The 12,134-nt window shown below is 31.5% G+C and overlaps 1 protein-coding gene across 9 annotated transcripts in view; it reads right to left on the reverse strand.

Moving 5' to 3' along the window:
• Nucleotides 1-12,134, reverse strand: part of LOC117315937 (vacuolar protein sorting-associated protein 13A-like) — a 149,391-nt gene that overhangs the window by 34,593 nt on the left and 102,664 nt on the right. For 7 of the 9 annotated variants that reach the window (XM_033870364.1, XM_033870369.1, XM_033870366.1 and 4 more), the window contains 4 exons: nt 10,859-10,957; nt 7,421-7,522; nt 3,435-3,491; nt 826-930 (listed from right to left, as the gene is read on the reverse strand). In XM_033870364.1, coding sequence (XP_033726255.1) covers nt 826-930; nt 3,435-3,491; nt 7,421-7,522; nt 10,859-10,957 — 363 coding nt within the window. The remainder of the gene's footprint in view (nt 1-825; nt 931-3,434; nt 3,492-7,420; nt 7,523-10,858; nt 10,958-12,134) is intronic. The other 2 variants (XM_033870370.1, XM_033870372.1) reach the window with 2 other exon arrangements.

Below are 12,134 nucleotides of genomic sequence, written 5' to 3' on the forward strand. Positions count from 1 at the left end.
ATTTAGATCGTAAAGGGAGATAACTACAATATTGTAAGACGACTTTGTGACAGGACGATGTTTACACCCACCTACAAAATTTAGATCGTAAAGGGAGATAACTACAATATTGTAAGACGACTTTGTGACAGGACGATGTTTACACCCACCTACAAAATTTAGATCATAAAGGGAGATAACTACAATATCGTAGGACCACTTTGTGACAGGATGATGTTTACACCCACCTACAAAATTTAGATCGTAAAGGGAGATAACTACAATATTGTAAGACCACTTTGTGACAGGACGATGTTTACACCCACCTACAAAATTTAGATCATAAAGGGAGATAACTACAATATCGTAGGACCACTTTGTGACAGGATGATGTTTACACCCACCTACAAAATTTAGATCATAAAGGGAGATAACTACAATATTGTAAGACCACTTTGTGACAGGACGATGTTTACACCCACCTACAAAATTTAGATCGTAAAGGGAGATAACTACAATATTGTAAGACGACTTTGTGACAGGACAATGTTTACACCCACCTACAAAATTTAGATCATAAAGGGAGATAACTACAATATTGTAGGACCACTTTGTGACAGGACGATGTTTACACCCACCTACAAAATTTAGATCATAAAGGGAAATAACTACAATTTCGTAAGACCACTTTGTGACAGGATGTTTACACCCACCTACAACATTTAGATAACAAAGGGAGATAACTATAATATTGTAGAAACTGAAATTTTGCCCCTAATTTAATCTCAGAGAAACCTACCTCAGATATCTTAACTTTGTCCCTTATTTGGTCTTAGTGAAACCTACCTCGAATGTCCTCATCTTAGTCTTACATTGGACGGTTCCAGAACTTCCGACAACATCCAGAGAAAATTTGTCTGACCATTCCGTATCTCCTATCTTCAAACAAGCCTGTAACCATAGTAACCAAAGATGCTGAGGTATATTTATTATTAATAAATAAGTACAATATATATTTATATTGATATCACTAAACTAAACTTTCTCATTCTGTGAGAATTATGATTCTGTGATGATTATGTAAAAAATCAGGATTTTCTGTGGAAAGAAAACAGTTTTAGTAGGAATAAAATATACATATACTTAATGTATTATCAATTATTATGAAGTTCCTGGAAAAAATTCTGGAAGAAAATATTGACAATAATAAATTCAGATAACCTGGAATTATATTTAAATATAACAAGAAACAACAAAATAGGTCATATTGAATAATTTACAATTTAATTTTATTAGTAGTATTCAGCAGGAAAAAAAACACATCTGCATTTGAGAAAAATATAACAAAGTATTATTTATTCAATATAATTATCACCATACAAATAAACATTAATCATAAAAAAATATTCAATTTTTTATTGATATCATTATCAAATTACGAGGATTTAAAATTGTCATTACTGATGAATTAAGTAATCAAAATGGGAAAATTGAATATAATACAAAATGACATAATAACAAGGAAACAAATTTTGCAGGAATGAAATCGAGCAAAGGGCCAAAACTCTGTAAAAAGAGGCACTAAAACAAGGGCCATAACTCTCTATAAAGAAAGACTTCATCCAAAGAGGATATAAATTATCAAATAAACCCACTGATGTAATAAATGAATAATTAACACCGAAGTCCATTTTGTACTAAATTAAAACATCCATTTCCACTTTAAACATTCAAGAAAATTTATAACAAGAAATTCCAGGCCAGACAAACATACAAATAAAACAAATCTGTTTCATCAATTCAACATCCATACCCCTAGATAAGTGATTATGGAGAAGATTTAAGTCTGAGAATTAAGTGCCAGGTGACCTGATAAGAGTTAGTCTGAGAATTAAGTGCCAGGTGACCTGATAAGAGTTAGAAACAGAGACGGACAGTGTTGAATTTTACCATAGTCATCCGTGGTTCATCTGTCTGTCAACAGGGTACAACAGCTAATTTAGTTCTGGCCCTGATTTCTCAATGGACAAATCATTTCAGGCATGACTTCAAGTTTTATCAAAACTGAAGGTACAGAATTTCTCATTGAGCTGATTCTCTTTGCAATAAATTGTCATGTTATATTATTTGATTTTTAACATGATAGAATATTCTAACACCCCTGCTTCCAGGTCAGTTTAGAAACATTTCATTACCTGTTAAAGTAGTTAAATAAAAAAAAAAAAATAAAAAAAAAATTAGAATGGAGTCTTAAGGTCTTGACAGTAAAATGCAATTTAAAAATATCTTTTTAGTTATATACAAAAAAAAAAGTTTAATTTTCAATTTCAATATGAAGTCAATAACTTAAGGGCATGAAAGTAAAATCAAATCTCAAAACATTATATTTTTATACTTAAATACCCGTATATAGAAGATTAATTTTACATTTTAAAGTGGAGTCAATATCTTAAGTGCATGAAAGTAAATTTCAATATCAAAACAAAGTTTTTCTAAATTATTATTATAATAAAAGAGGAAATTTTCAGCTTGATCTTATTAGCTGATGAAAAACTACTCTTAAACATTTAATAAAATCACAAACACAAAAATTAAATAATTACAGCAAAAAAAATATCATACCAAGTTAAAATCAGGGAGCATGGTTGCCAACATTTTGAAAATAATTTCCATTGCATTATATTTCAAACTATAGAGATTTAAAACAGTCCACTTAAAAACTCAATTTGAAAACAAAAGACTAAAAAAGCTGCTATTATTGGTGGACTTATTGAATTTTAAAAATTAAAATCTAACAAAACCAAAAATCATCATGATGTAGTTTATCTAAAATTGTCCTTAAAATTGGATCTTGTTTGTTGGCAAGCATGGATATTTAAAACAGTTAAGTACATAATAAGGAAAGCAAGCCACAACATATTATTGATGACAAATAAAAGTCTTTATATCATTGAAAATTGTTTAAAATATCTCATTTTCAGATATTTAAAATCTTTTCATAATGAACATTTTTTTTTTCAAAATCCATAATTAGTAGTTTCTGATCTCTGAATTTAACCCCTTTTCATGTACATATACATTTCAAACCTGAATACAAATACCCATTCCAAAACATATACAGGTAATAAATCAAAATTATCACCAAGATTTTTTTCTTCTTGATACATTCAAAAATTGTCCACTTATGTGATTTTACCCCAACTTTGCTATCTGTTTTACATCAGTTATCCCAGTGGAGATAAAAATCTGGGAGCATTTGAAAAATAAGGGGAAAAAACATCTTAGAACTTGGTTGGGTTAAAGGGAACAAAAATAAAATTTATACAAAATTTATGAAGGATGAAAATGATACACATTTAATCCACAGCCACAAAATAGCAAAATCAAACTGAAGCTAGTAGTTCATGTACATCGTGTGTCTCAGTAAAAGGGGAGACAACTCATGCTTGACTTACTTTCCCACTTTGTCTCCATTCCTTCACCTTTTTGTCTTTCCCATGATCCTTTCCTTCCTGTTTCCATGGAAACAATTAGTGCTTAAAATCTAATCAATAATTTGTATTGTTCCTTCATATAATTATCATTTGATGGTTTTTTTATTGATGAAATTTACTTTATAAATTTGTTGAATATAGAAAGATTCAAATAAATATATTTTAGACACAAAATATGTCAAGAAAGCCATTTTATTTAATATCAATAAAACAAAATATATAATTGGCTTTTATCTATTCACCATCATCTTAAAAAAAAGATAAGAAATAACACACGTCATCAATCTTAATTATATTGTGAGATTAATGAAATCCAGGCAAACATATTAAACATTACAGTGAAATCATGATCAGTTCATTATAAAAAAAAAAAAAAAAAAAAATGAAAACAAACACTTTTAGTTTGTGACATTAATCATGAGATATTAAATTAATAAATGATGAAAAATCCAATCAATAAAAATTTGCAAGCATGATGTCAAATGACAGCTCATCAAAAAAGGGAAATAACTCCACTCAACAATGGAAACAGGTCATACAGGGAGATAATAATGGCCAAATCCTTTCCATATTGAGATATTTAAGTGACCCATGCAGATATTTAGATACAAGTAGAAAAATCATATCAACAGGATTGTACAGTTAAATCAGTGGTAAAGATGAAATAATGATTTCTTCATGCATAATTATAATGATTTAGCTTCACAAAAATACTAATATTATCATTTAATTTAATTTCATCAACAATTTCTATTAACTTAAAAATCATCATTAACTTCCAAATATGTATCAATTAACTATCAAAATCATTAATGTAATCTAGATTAACATATATCATAATCATCCATCAACTTATCAAAATTGTTCATTAAATTATGATAAGGGGCAAAGTAAACAGTTTGTAGACAGAGAGAAAAAAAATATAAACCCCTTGGCATTTCAAAATACTCTTATTTGGGAAAATTATTTAATATTGCTTAACAAGATTTTCATTATCATATTTGAAACATTTACCAAAAAAAATTTGTAAATCTTAAAAAAAAATTAAAAGTCAATATGTCTAAATCTTAGGTATAATATTTAAGATCTAAAATAATACTTCAACATCCTAACATCCTGATGGTGATTATAAAATATCTCTTTATGTTCATGATACATGCATATTTGGTTATCAATACACAAACAACACAAACCCAATATTTCTCAAGAAATACAAAGGGACACGGTTTATAGATTAATAAATAAATTCCATAATTTTCCAAAGATACATTTGGATACATTTTGTAGTCGGGAAATATTTAAAAGATAATAGACCCAATATTTGATAGATACATATTGTCCAAGATATGTTATTATCAAAGATAATAAATAGTTTAAATCATATAACCAGGAATATCTCATACATGGACAGAACCTAGAGTATAATTAGAAATGTGTGTGACAGTTTGTTTAGCTTCTCCCTGATGATCTGGTAATATTACATGTACAGCAAGTCATTTCTATGTTTTGAAAAGTTCTAATATCTTGGCGTGTCTTTCATACAATCATTTCATAAAAAATGAGATTTTTATTCAAAATGTTTTAATTCATACCAGCATAAATGATAGTCAGTTGCATCCATACTACAAGAAGCTGTTACTTCTGTAACCATTCCTACATGACAGCTTACCATGTTTTTTTCCCCCTAAGTATTGTTAAATTGCATGTAGTGTTGACATCACAGGACAAATTAAAGCAATGGGTAAGTATATATTTCATTATTAAGTGTTAAGCTTAATCATAAGAAAGTTAAAAAAAAAAGCTGACAAATCCAGACTTTCTCCTTAGCAATGACAATAATTAACATCATTGTAGTGAACTAAGGGAGACAATCCAGGCATTTCCAAAGCATTTTTTTAATAAGAGAAGACAAGTTGTATATAGATCTTAAATTTCATCTGTCAAATTATGGGAGACAAATGATATTGCCGAAGACTTTCACACATGGGGAGATATTCCTTTACTTCTAAAGCCCTTCAAACAAGGGGAGATAATCCCTTACTTCTAAAGCCCTTCAAACAAGGGGAGACAATCCCTTACTGCTAAAGCCCTTCAAACAAGGGGAAAGAATCCCTTACTTCTAAAGCCCTTCAAACAAGGGGAGAGAATCCCTTACTTCTAAAGCCCTTCAAACAAGGGGAGACAATCCCTTACTTCTAAAGCCCTTCAAACAAGGGGAGAGAATCCCTTACTTCTAAAGCCCTTCAAACAAGGGGAGATAATCCCTTACTTCTAAAGCCCTTCAAACAAGGGAAGACAATCCCTTACTTCTAAAGCCCTTCAAACAAGGGGAGATAATCTGTTATTTCCAAAGAGTTTTGTGTAAAATTAGCAGTGACAATCCAATATTAAATGACAAACAATAATTGTTAGGAATGTTGTGGCGGGCACTCTGTCATCGCACAAATTAAGGGGAGATAACTTACACACCCATGAATTGTGATAATGATAAGTTAGGTAATTGACATGATTCAATTATTCAAAGTGACAGAAACTGGAGAGCAAGCAGAGGCCACTTAAGTAAGATTAGATTGTCTTGATCCTGGGAGAATTTCTCACAATGAACTAATTACTTTAGGGAGAAATATTTCTGATGAAAGATGAATTCATTTTCTAATATCATTCTAATCTAATTCTATTATCTTGTCTACTGATATTTAGTGAATAATTTCAAGGTCAAGTAAGTTTAAACACATTTTTAAAATTGCAAACAAGGACAATTAAGATTGGGCGCAAGTTTGCCAACCTAGTAATTTCAAGTTGTCAACAAAGGTGGCCAAACTCGTAGAATTTAGGTCTTTGTGCAGTCATACTTCAATTTTCTTTTTTCTAAACACGAAGTTACCTTGATTTGACCTACATTTACATGGCAGCTATCATTGATGAAGCATGATATGCTCATTCTTCTGAAACACCTGTGCCCATATCCATGAACTGTACTCATGTTTAAAAACACATTTCGCGCTCAGACTGAAATACTTTTGGTGACTAATCTGATATTTTCCCATGATTTGAAGAAGTTTTGGAAGGACTTTAAGTGAGATATTATTTTCAATGCAGAGGTCTTTCTCTAAAACTGCCATTTCATAATTTATGCAAGATTAAAGAACGTTTAATTGAGCAAAATGTTTGTGTTAGAGCATAAGAATTGTTTCCTTATTACAAGACCTGGCCTTGTTCGACCAGTTCTTTTGTAAGGGTGTAAATCTATGTTATGTTAATACAAAGGCCACCATTCTTATGATTCTGAGTTAGACGAACAATTTTATCCATTTGTTTTGGGTCTTTTTTTTTGTTTAAACTATGTAGTTTACCATACAAATGTATATAATTATAAACTAAAATCATACACTAATTAACAAAAGGGTTGCAATGGCAAAATTGAAACTCTGCTCTACTGTTTGTTCTAAGAATAGAAAAAAAACTATACAAGAAAAAAATCTAAATGACTGAAATAACACTACTAGAAAAAGGGGAACACACTAAATATGGATAAAATGGACAGGAGTAATTAGGGTTTTAAAATGCTAACAAAAATTTATATTATTTTGGCTTTTTCATCTAATAGCATTTAACTAAAAATATCTAAAGGGTAAAATGATAACATACAACCTCACACCCGATTGCAACTTATATGATTTATTCATTTATATTTATTATTTTCTTTTTATTTCATTTTTTGTTTGTTTGTTTGTTTATGGTTTTGTTGGTTTGTTCTTTATTAAATTCTACTTTAAACTGCATCCAGGGTGATAGGTTACACATCACCAATGAATAAAACTTTTAACTCAAGTTTAACAAGCTGAAACACACTTCTAACTTAAATGACCTCATAAAAGCTGACATAGTCTCAGGCAAGAAAAGAAGAGTTACTTCCCCTGACAGGAGAGAGTTAGCTCCCCTATTACCTGCCACTCCATTCCCATCCTACAATCTTCCTCTGGAGTGAGAGTTGAACTAACAACAAACGCTGGCTCGGCCAGGGCCGATTTTACTGTATGTTTATTTTTCTGGAGGAAGTAAGTGAGCATAACACAACAATTTTATCTTTATACTTTTCATGTTTTTATCTCAAAAAATATTTCATAAATAATTTCAAAATATAAACAATTCTATATTTCATTTAAGAGTTTATACTACAAGAGCGCACTTTCATAATAAATAAATATCTAAATAGCAAAATTAATCAAATCATATGACCAAATCTAATGATTCATTTGGCATTTTTTCCACAAAAGTGAATACACACTTGGCATAATTAAACACATAAAATATTTAAAAGTACCTGAAATAAAAAACACAAAATACTCAAGATAAAAAACAATAAAAAATGAAGTTTGTCATTGTGATGAAAAATATATAAAACATCTTAAACTTACATCATATACACTACTAACACAATATTCAATGGATTTTTTATTTATTTATTATGCTGAAACGACCCTGGGGTTAAAACAACATTATGCTGAAATATCCCTGGGGTCAAAATAACATTATGCTGAAATGTCACCAGGATCAAAATATCATTATGCTGAAATATCCCTGGGGTCAAAATATCATTATGCTGAAATATCCCTGGGGTCAAAATATCATTATGCTGAAATGACCCAAGGTTCAAAATATCATTATGCTGAAATGACCCAAGGTTCAAAATATCATTATGCTGAAATGACCCTGTATAAAAATAACATTATGCTGAAACGACACTGGGGTCAAAATAACATTATGCGTAAATATCCCTGGGGTCAAAATAATATTATGCTGAAATGTCACCAGTGTCAAAATATCATTATGCTGAAATATCTCTGGGGTCAAAATATCATTATGCTGAAATGACCCTGGGTTCAAAATACCATTATGCTGAAATGACCCTAGGGTAAAAATACCATTATGCTGAAACGACCCTGGGTTCAAAATATCATTATGCTGAAATGACCCTGGGTTCAAAATACCATTATGCTGAAATGACCCTAGGGTAAAAATACCATTATGCTGAAACGACACTGGGGTTAAAATAACATTATGCTGAAATATTCCTGGTGTCAAAATAACATTATGCTGAAATGTCACCAGGGTCAAAATATCATTATGCCGAAATGACCCTGGGTTCAAATTAACATTATGCTGAAATGACCCTGGGTTCAAATTAACATTATGCTGAAATGACCATAGGTTCAAAATAACATTATGCTGAAATGACTGACAGTCAAAATACCATAATCTTGAAATAATCCCAGCTATGGTGAAAGTGAAAGTGAAAGTCACTATCAAAAACAATAGAAATACAGAGGAGCCCACTTATTTGCATATCGGTTATTTGAATATCCCGCTTATTTGCATAAAATTCTCAGGTCCCGATTTTTTTCTTCTTTATCTTTGTATTTTAATCCCGTGTATTTGCATCGACTAAAACACCGACTCCCGCTTATATGCATATACAAATTCAAAAAAATCTAAAAATTTGAATTGATTTTAGGGTATTTTTGTGATTTTCCCGTAATAAAAATTTTATGAAAAGTGTTTTAACTTACATATTGATTCGACACGATGTACAACGTTATCTTATCATTGGTTCACACTTCGTCATTACAGGTTACGTTCGATGCATCGATATCGACATTAAGTTATTATCCAGACCATATCAGTAGCAATGTGCAGAAGAATTAATGAATAAAATATTTATATGCCTCATCTTTTGATGAGATTTGTTTATTTATTATAGCATCGATTCAAACCTGTGTTCTGTGCACTTGAACACTCGCTGATGCAGGTTGCGATCGCCATGATTGTTTACTAGGCGCGTTGCATTGTGGGGGCATATGTGTAATGAACGACAACTCTTTGTGTGTGTGCGCCATTTTCCAAAACAAACCCAAACGACAATACACATCTCACGGTCATTTAAGACAGTCTATTGATTAAGCAGTTCATCATCAATGATCAAACAACTAATATACTTATAGCAGGAACAAAACGCATCTCGAGACGATAATGAATGTTAATTGAAACGATCACATTGTACATCGTAGTGCCAACCCACGCGTGTATGACCGATGTCAGACCCAGAGACTCGGAGTGACAAGTAGTAAACGATGAAGTGTATGCAAATATTTGTACATTTACAAAGAATAACAACCCATGTATTTCGTATTTACTCTTATATTTTAAATAATGTTTTTTAAAAATATATTTTTAATGCAAATAACGTAAACAATCATATAGCGCCCATTTTGAGTACCAACCTGACGATCTACATAGTGAATAAGAGGGGCCAAAACCCTACTCCGCCTATACGAATACTCCGGTTATTTGCATATTTTATCATGGAAAAAGGGCTATGCAAATAAGCGGGTTGCTCTGTATCAGAATCTCCAACAGTTTACCATTTAGCTGAAATGAAAATCTCCAATACATTTTTTTTCCCTGTTCATGGCCGCAGGGCTGGTGTGGGTCATCATCTTTATCATAGTAAGTAATTCCTTTCTACCATACACTACTGTGTAACATAACACACAGAGAAGTAAACAAGAGTTCCATGAGGGATTTTGGTATTAACCATTGAATGACTTTCATTGGTTCTATGTATGACCGATCGTTTTTCTACTTTTTTCCTTCTTTTCCTCTTACTTATTTGATAACAAGGAAACATTTCTTATGAATTCTAAGAAAGATCTAAGAAGAGAAATATAGATAACAAAGTAACATTCATAAAATTCAATATGGCTGACTGTCAGGTATTTTGTTTTCCCAATCAGACTAACAAATAGCGATAACAAACAACAACTTTCAAAATCCATGATAGCTACCTGTCGACCATTCTGTTTTAATGTACACAACTAGGGACTAAGGGGAACCCACATTTGAAGTTTGAGAAATATCCCTCAAGTACTTCTAAAGAAATACCGATAACAAACATTAACTGACAAAATCCAAGATGGCTTCCTTTCGACCTTTCTGTTTTCCTGATCATACTTAAAACTGAATGGGCACAAATAGGAACCAACAGGAACCTTGAGAAATATTTCTCCAGTACTTTTCAAGAAATATCAATAATGAAAAGCCTAGTAGATGAATTACAACACACTTACAAACTTAGTTCTTGGAGAATTTCTCTAACTGAAGATTTTCCCTTATGTTTGAATAACAAGGGATTGTTTACGGACCATGGGCCACGTCATAAGACAATTTGAATTGACCATCTGGTGATGGTACACAAAAAAAAAAAAACAATTTCTCTGATACTGTATATGAGAAATTAAAGACATTCAGAGTATAAGAATTTCTCCGATACCTGTATATGAGAAAACAAAGACATTCAGAGTATAAGAAATCTTAAGTCTTCATACCTTTTTCTTTGCTGTGAAAAATGATTTCTGTTTGAAGGAGAACAGGACCGCTTCCTGGTGGTCATGGTGATGTTCTATCACATCCTCCGAGTCACTGGCCTGGAAAACACAAAGGAAATATTCCTTACATGTATAAAAGTTTACCTATAAAATTTACTTCAAATTGATTAAAATGGACGAGTGACTACTGAAATCTGATGTATTGAAGACATAACTGCCAATTTTTCGCTAATTGTCTTTCAATATTCCTTTAAATCTATAGAAGAGCACATTTATGGACCTCCTTTTGATAAAGTAATGCCAAAGTTCTATATATTAAACTGCTAGAGTTGAGGGGTGGGGTCTAAGGATGAGTACCGTAAATATTCACGTATAGTGCACACTTTTTTTCAAAAATTGACAAGTGAAAAAGACCACTGCGCACTATACGCAAGTACAAGCCTTTTCCCAGTCAGAATGAATGTGATTTGACCGAGATTTGTGATCGTTTCCTTTCACAGCAGGATTGATTTAATACTTATATATATATATATATATATATATAACATATATAAAGCATTAAGAAAGTAATAGTTAACAAATAATCAAAGAAATGAATAGTTATTTTAATGTTTAATTCCTTGAAATTGTGTATTTATCAGCAATTACGTGGATTTATCTAAGTCGATCGTGAGCCACATGTTCCGTACACATACGATCTCACTTGAGCATGTTCCCGTATTCAGGTCCAAAACGATGTATAACATCTCAATTAACATCAAACAAAACTTGAAATGATATAGCAGTACTTAGTTATTTCATACTTCTAAATTAATCACCTTATAAATCCAGAATGTTGCCAGAAACTGATAACGTTCAACTTGTTTATTTACAGAAGCTGTAACAGCACGCATGCGCAATTAGCACGGGTAACACTAATGCCTTGATCTCGTGCGGCAGTCACTGACCAACTGGCCATATAAAATACGATATGACTGTGAAAACTACCAGGGTACTCTTATTTATTGTTTGCACTGTAGATTTATCCTTTACACATGTTAATTCATTGATATAAAAGTTGTGACCAGCACGACGACTGCAGGCCTGTTTCCGTACTGTATACAAAATGGCGGCCTGTGTTACATTACGTAGCAGTCAGCTTACTAGTCAATCTTGTTATAATTGAGCTTAATTAGCTTTGTATGTTCGTGGACAGATACCACAAGAGATCATACCTGCGTGAAAAACACAAGGTAATTGAGGGTAGGATTAATTATTTTGTTGGTACAACAGCGTA

The sequence above is a fragment of the Pecten maximus genome, chromosome 17 (genome assembly GCF_902652985.1).
Source record: "Pecten maximus chromosome 17, xPecMax1.1, whole genome shotgun sequence".
In the NCBI taxonomy this organism is placed as follows: domain Eukaryota; kingdom Metazoa; phylum Mollusca; class Bivalvia; order Pectinida; family Pectinidae; genus Pecten; species Pecten maximus.